Source organism: Glycine max, chromosome 6, assembly GCF_000004515.6.
Source record: "Glycine max cultivar Williams 82 chromosome 6, Glycine_max_v4.0, whole genome shotgun sequence".
Taxonomy (NCBI): Eukaryota; Viridiplantae; Streptophyta; class Magnoliopsida; order Fabales; family Fabaceae; genus Glycine; species Glycine max.
In genome coordinates, this window is record NC_038242.2 from 48435549 (window position 1) to 48447805 (window position 12257).

Consider the following 12257-nt stretch of genomic DNA (forward strand, 5'->3'; position numbering starts at 1 on the left):
CAAGTTGTGTATACTGCTAATTGCTGTTACAAAATAATTAACGTAACATTGCTTTAAATATCAAACAATTAGACTAAACAAGAAATTATATAACCAACAAGTGAGCTAAGATGTCTTGAGCAATTCGTGATAATCACTAAATATAAGTTATTTTGATAATAAAAATATATTAAAAATATCTTTAAAAATATTTATTTAACAGTTATCTTTGGTTTAAATATTAAAATTTGATATTTTTCTTATTTATATCCTGTAGATATGAAAATGAGAGATTAAAGGAGAAAAAGATCGAAAAAATAACTATTTATCAAGGTAAAAGTGTTTTCTATTCTATTATCTTTTCTGTTTTTATCTTGCATTATTCATCTTTATATCCTCTTAGGGGTGAGACGCGGGAGATGGTAGCTTCTAAATAAGATTTAAAGAAGGTATGCATGCATTGGTTTGGTTTTAGGGATTTGACGCTCGAAAAATGGTAATTTCTAATAGAATAAAAAAAAGAATTTCATAACAAAATCATTGCTAAGGATAGAATGATAATTTCATGTCCATGCATTCTCCCAAACATCTAGAATTCATAATTCATGCAAAGAAATTTGGAAGATAGATAAATAAAATAAGCTTGTCTCAGGGGCAAGTAATTGAACAGATGTGGGTAGAATATATTCAACTAAATTGATAAAGAAAAATCATAAATTCATACTTAGACAAACAAGACAGGCCAGGTCTCAACCTTATCAAATTTTGATTTTATTTTATTTTTATCTTTCTTTACTTATCTTATCTTTTATCTTTTATTTTCTTTTATTTTTATCATATCTTAATTTAAATATTTTATCTTTAAATTTTTTATCCTTTCTTTTAAATCTTTGTCTTATCTAATATATTTCTTTATCTTTATTTTAAATTCTTTGTCTATTGTTTTTAACTTGGGTTTGCATTAATCATTAATCTAAGTACAAACAAAATCCTCGTGGATTTGACACTCAGACTTTCGAGTACTTTACTACTTATAGCAAATTTGATACACTTATCAACGAGTTAACAATTCGTCAAGGTTTGAATTAATATCGACTCTTGTAAAGGAGAAAAATCTGATTGAGAGAAAACAACTCAGTTGAGTGCAAGAACAAAATTATGTATTGATTGTATATTAAAATTTACAGTTAAAATAATAAACCGCCCCCTCTAGTATCAACATCCATCCATTTATGAGTGGAAGATATTCTATTTTTGTGAATTTATAATTTTTGTCCCCTCTAACAATTTTTGCCACTTGAGTGTTTTCAGATTCTCTGAAACAGATTAGTATCAATGAATGAATGATTGAGAATACTCCTTACAATCACATGCTTAATAAAAAAAACAATGAATTATATAATTATTTAAAATTAAATAATGATATATGAGTTGATTGACTTTAGTTTACAATTTCACCAAATTGCACATAGATTGTGTATGTGTGCACAATTGACGATGAAAGTTGTGTATACATGCAGATGCAGGGGCAATTAAAGTCGTGGAACCCCCAGTTCAGGCCAAAGTCACATGAATTGCGATGCAGAGAGTAGTATGAAAGAGAATTCTCAATTAATTGGCACAATTGGCATTGTTACTGTATTAGTATACTAAAGTGGTCACAATGATAAGCCTCCAAAATTTCATAAATGCAAGATAGGGTTGTCACCATTGGTGGCTGTGAGTTAGTAATTTGCAACTACGCGCTTCGTACGTTGTCTAAATATTGCGGGGTTGCGTGCTGTCTCTGCTGGTCTCAACTCTAAATCAGCCTTCCGCATTCAATATTTTTTTCCGTTAAAAACTAGGAATCTCCACACGCAGTTTCTCTGCTCTCTATAATGATTAAACAATACTGTAGTCTATTGCTACAAGATTTTGAATATAACAAATGAGAATATGTATGGATAAGGCTTCAAACTCATTAAAGATCTTCATCGTGCTGTGCTGGAATCCTCCAACACTTAGGATCCAATTGCTGATATGGGAATTGTTTTATTAAATATACGCAAATTATTGAAATAAAATTTCAATTTTGATTAGGAAATAACAGCAAAAATACTTATAGTAATGCACCTAACTGACCTAAGTTTTGTCCTTATATAAAAGGAATATGTAACCGAGTTATAAATATTTGATAGAAATCAACTTCTAATGGTTGTCTCTAACAAACTTCATTTTGAGTGCAAACAACACTTGGCTAGAATTTTAGAAGAATCATAGGACATAGATGGGAGTTGTGACTTTCAAAGACTAAGTCTTTTTATAGGTTAGATAGGCTCATTTGCACTCGGCAGAATTTGGAAAGTGTCGAGGTCTTTAATGGGCTTTATAGAAAATTGGGTTGGTTCAAAATAGAACTTTAATATCTTGTATTGTTTATTTTTGATAAAAAAGTTTAGATGAATTAAGTTTTTGAGGATTCACTCTAAATAGACTATAAGGCTTAATAAAAACTTACAAAAGATACTTAGGTATTACTTATTAATAATCTTCTCATGTCAACAATGAGAATTTAATTTATATTCTTGTGAAATATAAATATATTTTTTATCAACTGAATCAATCTTTATTAGTAACTTTAATATCTAGTGTGTGACTTCCAAATAGTACTTAAAGCGTGCATGACAACAAAAGCAAGGCAGTTGCCTCCTGCACCAATCAGTAATGTTTTTACCATCCAAATTTGTCAATCCGAAATTCAAAAGGTATTACTGATTCGGAATGTAGTTTTACATTGCAGATCGGCCAATCTAGAAGGCAAATAAAGGAATAGAAAGTATTTTTAAGGTGTAGGAAGCATCTGCCCAAAAGCAATTTGAATATTGGTCATATATCGGTGTTGCTATTCACATCCCCTCATTGCTATTTAAATCCCCCAAGAGTTGGTATTTTTGTAGAATGTCCTCACAACAAAAGAGTTTCCGTTGTATATAAACATTTATCTACACAATAGAAAGAAAGTTTTATTGCGTAGATGAATGTCTATACACAACCAGAACTTGTTTCATTGTGTATAGATAACCAATTACACAATGAAAACAAGCAATTGTTATGTATATGATGGACATACACAATGGGAACAAGTTTGTGCTATGTAATTGAGAAAAAAAAATATTTTGTTAATTTGACATTTATTTTGTTTTTAAAGGAGTTGAACTAAAATAATTTCCTAAACTACTTTTAAGAAATGACTTGATAAATATATAGATGAATATGAAAATATTGAATAAAACACACTAAAAACATCATATGCATGATACAACGTTCAATAACAAAATACAATCATATATATATATATATATATATATATCAAAACATAAATCAACGTTATGGGCCACACAATCAGGCATCAACTATTGGAGTACAAGTGTGAGCTGAAGTTTCACATCGAGTAGAAGTGAAAAAGTTGAACATCATATAAGTAAGGAGAAGACCCATAAATCCGAGCCTTAGAGTTTTGAGTTAAAGTATGGTGTCAAGTTTTCTTATGTGGTTATTCATGACTCATTGGTATAAATATTTCCGGAGGTACTTAATGTAGTTGTAAGCATTTATTCCCAATTAATAATAACAAACTTTCCTCGCAAAAACCATAAGTAAGGTGGGAAATTGCAGGTTCAAGAGCACAGATCATATATAATGAGAACATTGTATTTGTACATTTCTTCAAATTCTATCATAGCAATGGATGTGAACTGCACAAGTAAAGAATTACAAAAATGAATCATTTTTTATGATATGATATATCAACTATCTGAATTTTCCACGATTCCCATCCTCAATGTCCTCCTTGGAAGAGCAGAAACTCAACTTTGTTGGTGGTGGGCAAGAGTGAAGGTAGTAGCAACAGAATTGTTGAAGAGGTTTGTGATGTCAGCAAGAGGCACCCTCTTGGGCTTTTGCATGTTGTGCTTATTGTTCTTGAAAGATGTGGGCATGTGAAGAATTGAGACCTTGTTGGTGTTATATGTTGGAGGGACACTCTCCTTGTTATCTTGGTCGGATATAATAATGGCAGTGTCACTCTTCCATTTGTAATGATTTTGAGTGACACAAAAATGTTGTTGGTTTAAGAATAGTGATATAGAAGAGGTGGGGTGATGGGTCGTGTGTTGTGTGGTGCTAATATATATTCATTTTTTAATGCTACAAAGAGGGAGGAATTGAAAATTTTGAGAGTTCTAAATCTGAATTTGTTGATGGCAGTTCTTGTTAATTTGTGAATGGAACGTAGAGGCAAAACTGAAACTTCATGGCGCGAAGTGCATGGAAATTTCAAAAGTTTAGATTAAGCTTCTTTTTTTCTTTGGCTCAGAAAATTTAGTTTAAGTTAATGATGGCCCAAGCCCATAACCAAAACTGCGCCTCGGGTGCTCATCTTTCTTTTAAAAATATTATTCCGGTGTTCTTTTCCCATATTTTTACCCTTTTGCTGACTCTTTATTGGACCAATTTTCAAATCGGAGTAAATAAAACTATTTAGGTATTACAGAAAAAACTGCCCATAAAACTTCTGCCTCATGATTCAATAGGCTAAAAATTATAACGAAATTATGGTTAAGTGCTTAACTAATTAATTTTTTAAGTAAAAGCTTAATCGATTCTTAATCCGACAAGTTGAACCAGTACTCAGTAGGTTCGATTTTGTTCTTAAAACATTATATATATATATATATATATATATATATATATATATATATATATATATATATATTACTTTGAGTTGGCTAATTAATAGTGAAGAGAGGTAAAATCCACACAATCTCTCAATTATTTATAATATAAAAAGGCATTTTTACTAATTTTAATATGATAATGTATTTCTAATTTCGTTATTTATATTATTTTTTTTAATTTTGCTATTTTTATAAATAGATATTAAAGTGCATTAACTTTTAATAAATTACACAACATACCTACTTTATTGAGTATAAAAATATAAACAAAAACGAGTAAAAACATACATATTGATTACCTATTGCTACTTAAGTTCTAATTTTAATCTATTTATAAATTATTATGGTTTTATTATCCAATTCTGATAAATTTAATGAAAATAATATTCATTTAATTTAACCTTCATTAGTTTTATTGGTTTTTATGTTTTATTTATGTCCCTAATATTAGTATAAGGTGTGTCCAAATATTTATAAATATATGTAAGATATCACATTAACTATAAATCTTACTTAATATTAAAGTGATTAGAGAGTCACAAACTATCAAACACATGTGAATCAATTGATATAAGATTATTCTAATCTAATTAATAAGCATCATAAAATTTGAGCCCTGACTAAGATTATCTCCTATAAAATATACTTGTAATTTGTAAAATAAAAAAATAGAGTCACAAAAAATGAGTTGAATTATGATATTTGACTGCTTTAACCTAACCTAGCTATACAACTAAAACTTCTAAACATTGTTTTGTTGAGTGTCACGCTGCTTTCTTTTAAAAGCATCATGTCATATAGATAAGCATACAAACAAAAACAGTCATTAGCCTTCCCTAAATAGCTTAAAATTAGAACTTAAGCATGCAATGTTTTACGCATTTTAGACAATTGAGAAATAATGCGTCTACCAATTAATCATAGCTCCAACCACCCATGACTCTAATAATCCCTCGTGTATATATAGAACTCATGCGCTAAGTGAACACACACAAACCTCCCACACACCCAAGAAAATACAAAGGGTGGCGTGGGGATGGGATCATTTTCTAATTCAAAATTTTAAATTTCCTTGAAGGAGAAAAACCTGGGCCACTAATATTGAATTGTATTTTTACTTTCTATGGACTAACGGGAATATAAAGTGAATAATATAGAAATTTTGGATGGGGATAGAAAGAACATGGACTTGAATTGGATAAAGCAAATGCAAAGTTGTGTGTGGACCTTACCGTTCATTGCCTTTTACCAAAAATTCCAAGAGGATGATATTGCGTTTGATTTATCCCAATATTAAATCGTTTAAATTAATGCATTAATTGGTTTTACGAAACTGCTTTGAAAGTTGTGGTTAATCACATGTCTTTACTTTCACACACACACCATATGAAAGTGTCTGTCCAACTTCTTCCTTCCCGGAAGGGGTTAAAATAAAGGCAAAGGGAAGGTGGTTAACGGGTCAGTAGAGACTAGGGAAGTTTTCGGTCAGGTCCCTGGTTTCATATTTTGATTTTTTTTTTATGGATGAATTTCAGTAATTAGTATGTTAATTTTTATTAATGAAAGAATTTAAATTCATGACTTTTTCTTCTTTCCTTCTCAATCATCAAATTAATTTTATAACTCTTTTATTTTTTTATCCTTATATTGATGGGAGAAAATGACCAAGGATTATCTTTCGAATATCATAAATAACATATATGGTGTTTGAGGTGAAAAATTTCACTAAACTTGTATTTATTTGATAGTGGAAGAAGAAATAAAGAGAAAAGAAATAAGTAGATGAAGAAAGAAAAAATACACACACATGCACACTATATTTCCACAGATTTCTCTTCCATTCTTCTGTTTTCCATGAAATCAAAACAAGGGGTTATAACAATATATTGTATGTATGTCTCTAGGCCTATGAGCAACTTTATTTAATTTTTATTTTCACCTTTTTTTTTATTTTTTAATTCAAATGTTGTCTCCATCCTCCTGGTTCTACAAAAATATTAAATAATAATTTTTAACCGCTGAATTTCTTTAAATAACCATTTTTTAATTTTAAAAATATTAGTCCAAATAGTATATTCCAAAATTATTATGCTAAACTTAAAAAGAGTAGGATATTTCTTAGGCGCTCAAACACAAATATGCTAACTATATATAAAAATATATGACTTGAATTATTTTTTTCCCCCCACATATTTAGTAGTTTATCATGGATTTTACATATATAAAATAACTTGAAAGTTTTAGAAGTGATTGAAAAGTTTAATAAAAATTTAATAATTTTTAAGGAAATGATAGTATTATGTAACTATGGTTCTAAGAAAGAAAAAAAATGCAAATCCAATTCAGCTCAATCTTAAAAAATAAACATATTTAATTGAAATCACTTGCACCGAAGGAATAACATATATAAAAATTACGTTTAAGTACATCCTTACTAATATTTGTGAATATTTATAAAAAAATAAACACAAAATTTTAACACCGACAAAATAAAAGATTCAACAAGAGATGTCCATTCCATGCTAGCATTTATTTGCACACATCATTTTACGTATGCACAGTATTGACAATGTGATTCTAACTTATTTCATATCTTTTACACCGTTAAAGTGAGGTGATATATATTTTTGTCTATATGTACAAAAAGCACTGTCCAATAAATAATAATGTCAATGAGTTTCTGTAAAAAAAAAAAAATAATGTCAATGAATCCATATTATTTGTCTTTTAACAAATAAATAATGACACGTGGGTTCCAACTTGCAGGATATTGAATTTTTGGATTATAATTTTTATTATTTTTCTCTTAACATATAAAAGCATTGATACTTGAATTTTAAAAATTTAAATAAATGATATAAACTAATTTGATTAATCCTTTTTTTTATATATATATATATATATATATATATATATTTAATTGATAATTTACAGTCTATTTAAAAGCTGAAAAATTAAAATGTTTCACTTGCATATGTTGGTGTTTGGCAGAAACTCTCTCTATCGGTCTCTCTGTTAGTTTCGAATCGAGGACCAGAAAGTTAAAATTTATACTTCAAACCATCAAATCTCTCGTGAAACTGACCTTCACTTGCATATGTAATATTATACAAAACTTGTTTAAAATAATAGCAGTCTAAGAACTCGAGTAAATTATGAAGAATTTGCATATTTTCATGTTAAAAAATAAATGACAATATCGTGCTTTTAAAGAATAAGATACAAAGTAAAAATGATGAAATTTACACATATAATTAATTATTTACATTTTCATTCGATTACATACCAATATGTATGGTAAGTTACATACCAATCATTATTTGTAATGGCATGATTATTAAACTCTTGATTACTTCTATCTCTTCCTTTAATGTACCTTTTAAAATTGTTACATAGAAACTAAAAGATGTAATAATTTTTCTTGATTCTAATAAAATAATCGTAAGTTTCTTATTTTACCCATTTATTTTGTAGTCCAGAAAAGTACATGTTTAAATTAGTTAAAAATTATGAGACAAATAAGTATAAAAGAGTAATTAATATGATATTGAAATTCTGATTATAGAAAAACAATACTATTCGAATTTGATATTTTGCTTTACTGACAATTTCTCAATCAATATGGACTCGGGCTAGAATTTGGATCTTTCTAGCTAGGAGATCTGGTTTGGTGGAGGGTGGGGACACTGAAATATGAATTGTTTTTGTGTTCCACCGTGGGTTCTCGTATTGTTGGTGACCCAAAAACTTTGGCCTATGAAAACTGACAAGCATTGAACATAAGTTTTGTTTTGTTCTGGTGTAATTGTTCAATGTCAAATACAAATCCAAAATAAATCGTTGATATTTGTAAGGATGTGGGAAAAGTTTGCTGGCATAATAAAGAGAAAGAATTGTAGATATGAATGAAGTGTTTAGTGCTTAGGTAGAGAAGTATTCATCATTCATCAATCATTACTCACTTTCTTTTGATATCAGGCATAGCAGTTTTTCTCCTTATTAAAATTGTGCCAATTTTTCCTGAAGAACTGTTACTCATGTAAATTGTTCTGATTTCTTTTTTTAAAGTGTTGTGATTATTTTATGTTCACTATTTATATAAAAATTAATTAAAATATATTAACAGTGTAAACTATTTTATGATATCATTTAAATACAAATTACAATATATAGTACAATTGTTAATTTTATCTTAAATCATTTTAAAAACTATATTTGAAGTTATTTTTAGTTAGTTAATACTGTAAAAATCACAGTATGTCGAAATTATATGCAATTGATTCAGTAATTTTACACTGTATCATGTCTAAAATACATCATATTCTGATTCTCTCCTTAACTTGAGTGCTTGTTCTGCAAAACAAAGTTGCTGACACAAACCTTTTCTCTTTTTCCCCCTTCATTGGGAAATTAAGAAATAACAGGGGACTACGTTCCCCAGAATTCCTCAGATTTCAATAACTTACTAGCAATAGTGCAACACTATTTGCTGTATAACTTTAGGGAAATTCTAGAGCCACTTGGTAGAACAACTGTTCACAACTACCACAGGAAAAATGGTTCTGTTCCATAGGAGGAAATGGGAAAGTAGTCTTGACTAATAGCATTTTCTGAAATAAACGGTTCAGTCCAGAAATTGCTACTAAATGCATCCAATGTTTCCCATGAAGCAACACTATGTTCTTCCCTGGAAAAGTTAAGGGTTGATGATTCTGTTGTATGACTAGAGGAGAATGAGGGGGAATTGTCTTCAGTGTAGGAAGTTTCTGAGGAAATGGACACTGAACTCTCCAGAATGTGGTGGGAATCACCACTAAGAGCCTCGTTTATTGGTCTTTCAAACTCTTCGCATTCACTGGACTTTAACTCATCATCATCAAAAGGGGTGTTCTCATTGTCCTTTAGGAACTTCTTTAGGTGGCTGTGCCAATAGTTCTTTATCTCGTTGTCCGTTCTTCCGGGGAGATTTTCAGCGATCAGAGACCATCTGTGGCAAGATTTCATACCAATTGATAAATCAATAAATTACCCTTGATGAAAAATTGTCACTCAATTGCATATGCTGAATTGTTGTCCCCCTTATTTGTCCTAGAAACTATTGATCAATCCAACAAAACTACATGACCAAATTCAATGATCGTTTAATTAATATCCCTTATCCTAAGATTTTGAACATAGATTTAAAAAATGGCTCAGTGCTGTAATTTCGGCCACAACATAAAGACTTGTGGGCTCACTGTGATCACAATTGGCCATATCAATCACATTTATCTACAATTTCCCACAATGTAAAGAATTGTAATGAACACTAACTGTGACTGTGACTGTGACTGCAGTTTAAAACCTTGATTTTGAAGATTAAGGAGAAGTAACAAAGCACATACTTATTTCCATGCTTTTTATGCAAATCCGTGATTATTTGCTCTTCCTTCTGGGTATAGTTCCCTCGTTTTAGATTTGGCCTAAGGTAATTCATCCAACGAAGCCTGCAACTCTTTCCACATCTTTGCAACCCTGTTACAGAGAGAACAGTAATCAAAACAAAATTAAATATCATGAACCATGATTAAATCCAAATTGACAATTTTCTGATCCCATGGTTGATTGAAATTTGAAACCAATAACTATAGTTACAAATTTCATTATTTTAATACATACCTGCAAACTTTGGTAGTTGACGCCAATTGGGATGGCCATACCTCTCAACATAAGCTATAAGCCTCTTATCCTCTTCCACACTCCATGCACCTTTCTTGATTCCATTCTTATCAAAATAAGGAGCCCTTACCATGGTTGGTGTTGAAAGAATATCTTTCTCTGACACAGAAGTTAACTTGACAAATCAGCTCAAAGCAAAAGAAAATATAGGCTTCCTTGGTTCTAATACAAGGACCTGAAACGCGTATCATGTGTTCCGACATCTCCAATCATGACTCCACACTTATATAATAGAAAGATGGACCCACTGGTATTTTCTTATAAGACTGCTTGTAAATACAGTTATGTATCCTTTCACATGAGAAAGAGGACAATGGCCAAGTGTCCACAACTTCATTTGCGTTGGAGCAATATTTTATGGTATCTTTGTACCAAAGAAGGAAAAAGATGTCCAACATCTTTTGAAAGATTTTTTATAAGGAGAATGGAATGATCTATCGTTCATCAATTGGTATGAAATTATTTTAATTTAATCAGTAATTTTAAATGTAGGATGATCGATTTTTAGCATAAGATACTAATGATGTCTTAACTAACATAATAATAATAATAAGGAGAACCGAAGGGAAATGAGGGATTTTTCCTTATTACTCTCCCATCTCTCTGAACGTTCAAATCTTTTTGCAAAAGAAAAATAAAATTATTTTATATACATTAAGAAAAAAATGGAATTTAATATATATTCTTGATATTTTAACTACTAGTCATAACCAAGAAAATTCTCTTTGTTTTCCTGTTTAAATTTTTTGAGAAAGGGCTCTAACTTACATAATTCCTTAGAGTAATCCTACTCGCAACAAAGGAAGACATTAATTAATTTTAACACAACTAAGTATTCAAATGGGATTGATTGAGTAGAGAAAAATATGATCTTGTATTTTTGACAAATGACAGGTTTGAGTCTTCATTTATCAATTTAGGATGGTGTCTCTTGGTGTTCTTTGAACTTTAGAAGTTGTTTTTACTCATTAAATAAATTGTTTTCATTCATTTTTTTACATACTAATCCTTTGGATTGAGGGGTATAATATGTTTAATTATTCTAAAGTAATATCTCATGTTAAAATAGTGTAAATTAAAAAAAATTAACAAAAAGAATTTAAGTTTTCTTTACTCAAATTAATACGTGTTATAAATGTTTAAAAGAGTTGCATTCATTACAAAAAATGTCAAGCTTACAAATTTAAAAGGGACCCTAATCAAATAAAATTCTTTTGTAAACAAAATTAACGTATAATGCATAAATTTACTTGCACATAAATTAACACGAATAGAAAGTTATACTATAGTAATAAAAAACAGTAAAGAAACAATAAACAACAGGAATAAACAAGAGTAAAAAATAAAGAACAAACCAGAAAAAAATGAATGCCATTAGTCTACTTTGTACAATATTTAATTTGATATTCCGTCAAATATGTTTCTAACCTTTCCAAGAAGGGATGTAAAACCAATACTTTTATATAATAAATACATATGTAGGACATGGCGCGCTTGCTTGGCGCAAATATAAAGTGAAATCATAGTGTATGGGGCCTATTTGGCATTTGCATCTTTTATGCACTATGGGACCTATTTGCGAATGTCATGATTCATGGAAAGTGCTGGGAGTATTAAAATAATTGAGATTAATGTAACTTTAAACTAGAATATAATATCTCAGCGTTTATATGTTTTTTTATATAAAAAACAAATGAAGAAATATTTCTCTGGATTTCACTGTTAATTAACCTATTTCTCTTAGTATTTTGATTGGATCCTTTACTATTTCAATTCGTGAATAATACAGATTGATATATATTGGCTGTGTAAAAAACTTGCATAACTAAATTGTCTACACAC

The 12257-nt window shown here is 29.5% G+C and overlaps 1 protein-coding gene across 1 annotated transcript; it reads right to left on the reverse strand.

Annotated features, from left to right (window-relative positions):
* Positions 1–8953: 8953 nt before the first annotated feature.
* Positions 8954–10621, reverse strand: LOC100781032 (transcription factor MYB14). The gene is made up of 3 exons (XM_003527422.5): positions 10356–10621; positions 10082–10211; positions 8954–9684 (listed from the first exon to the last, which is right to left on the reverse strand). Exons 1-3 carry the CDS (start codon positions 10486–10488, stop codon positions 9240–9242), a joined length of 708 nt encoding a protein of 235 aa, XP_003527470.2. The 5' UTR covers positions 10489–10621; the 3' UTR covers positions 8954–9239.
* Positions 10622–12257: the final 1636 nt, after the last annotated feature.

Coding starts and splice junctions, on each gene's coding strand:
- LOC100781032 (XM_003527422.5), bottom strand. CDS start 10,488: ATGGTAAGGGCTCCTTATTTTGATAAGAATGGAATCAAGAAAGGTGCA. Junction 10,212..10,355: donor TCAACTACCAAAGTTTGCAG/GTATGTATTAAA, acceptor TCTCTGTAACAG/GGTTGCAAAGATGTGGAAAG. Junction 9,685..10,081: donor CATAAAAAGCATGGAAATAA/GTATGTGCTTTG, acceptor ATCTTGCCACAG/ATGGTCTCTGATCGCTGAAA.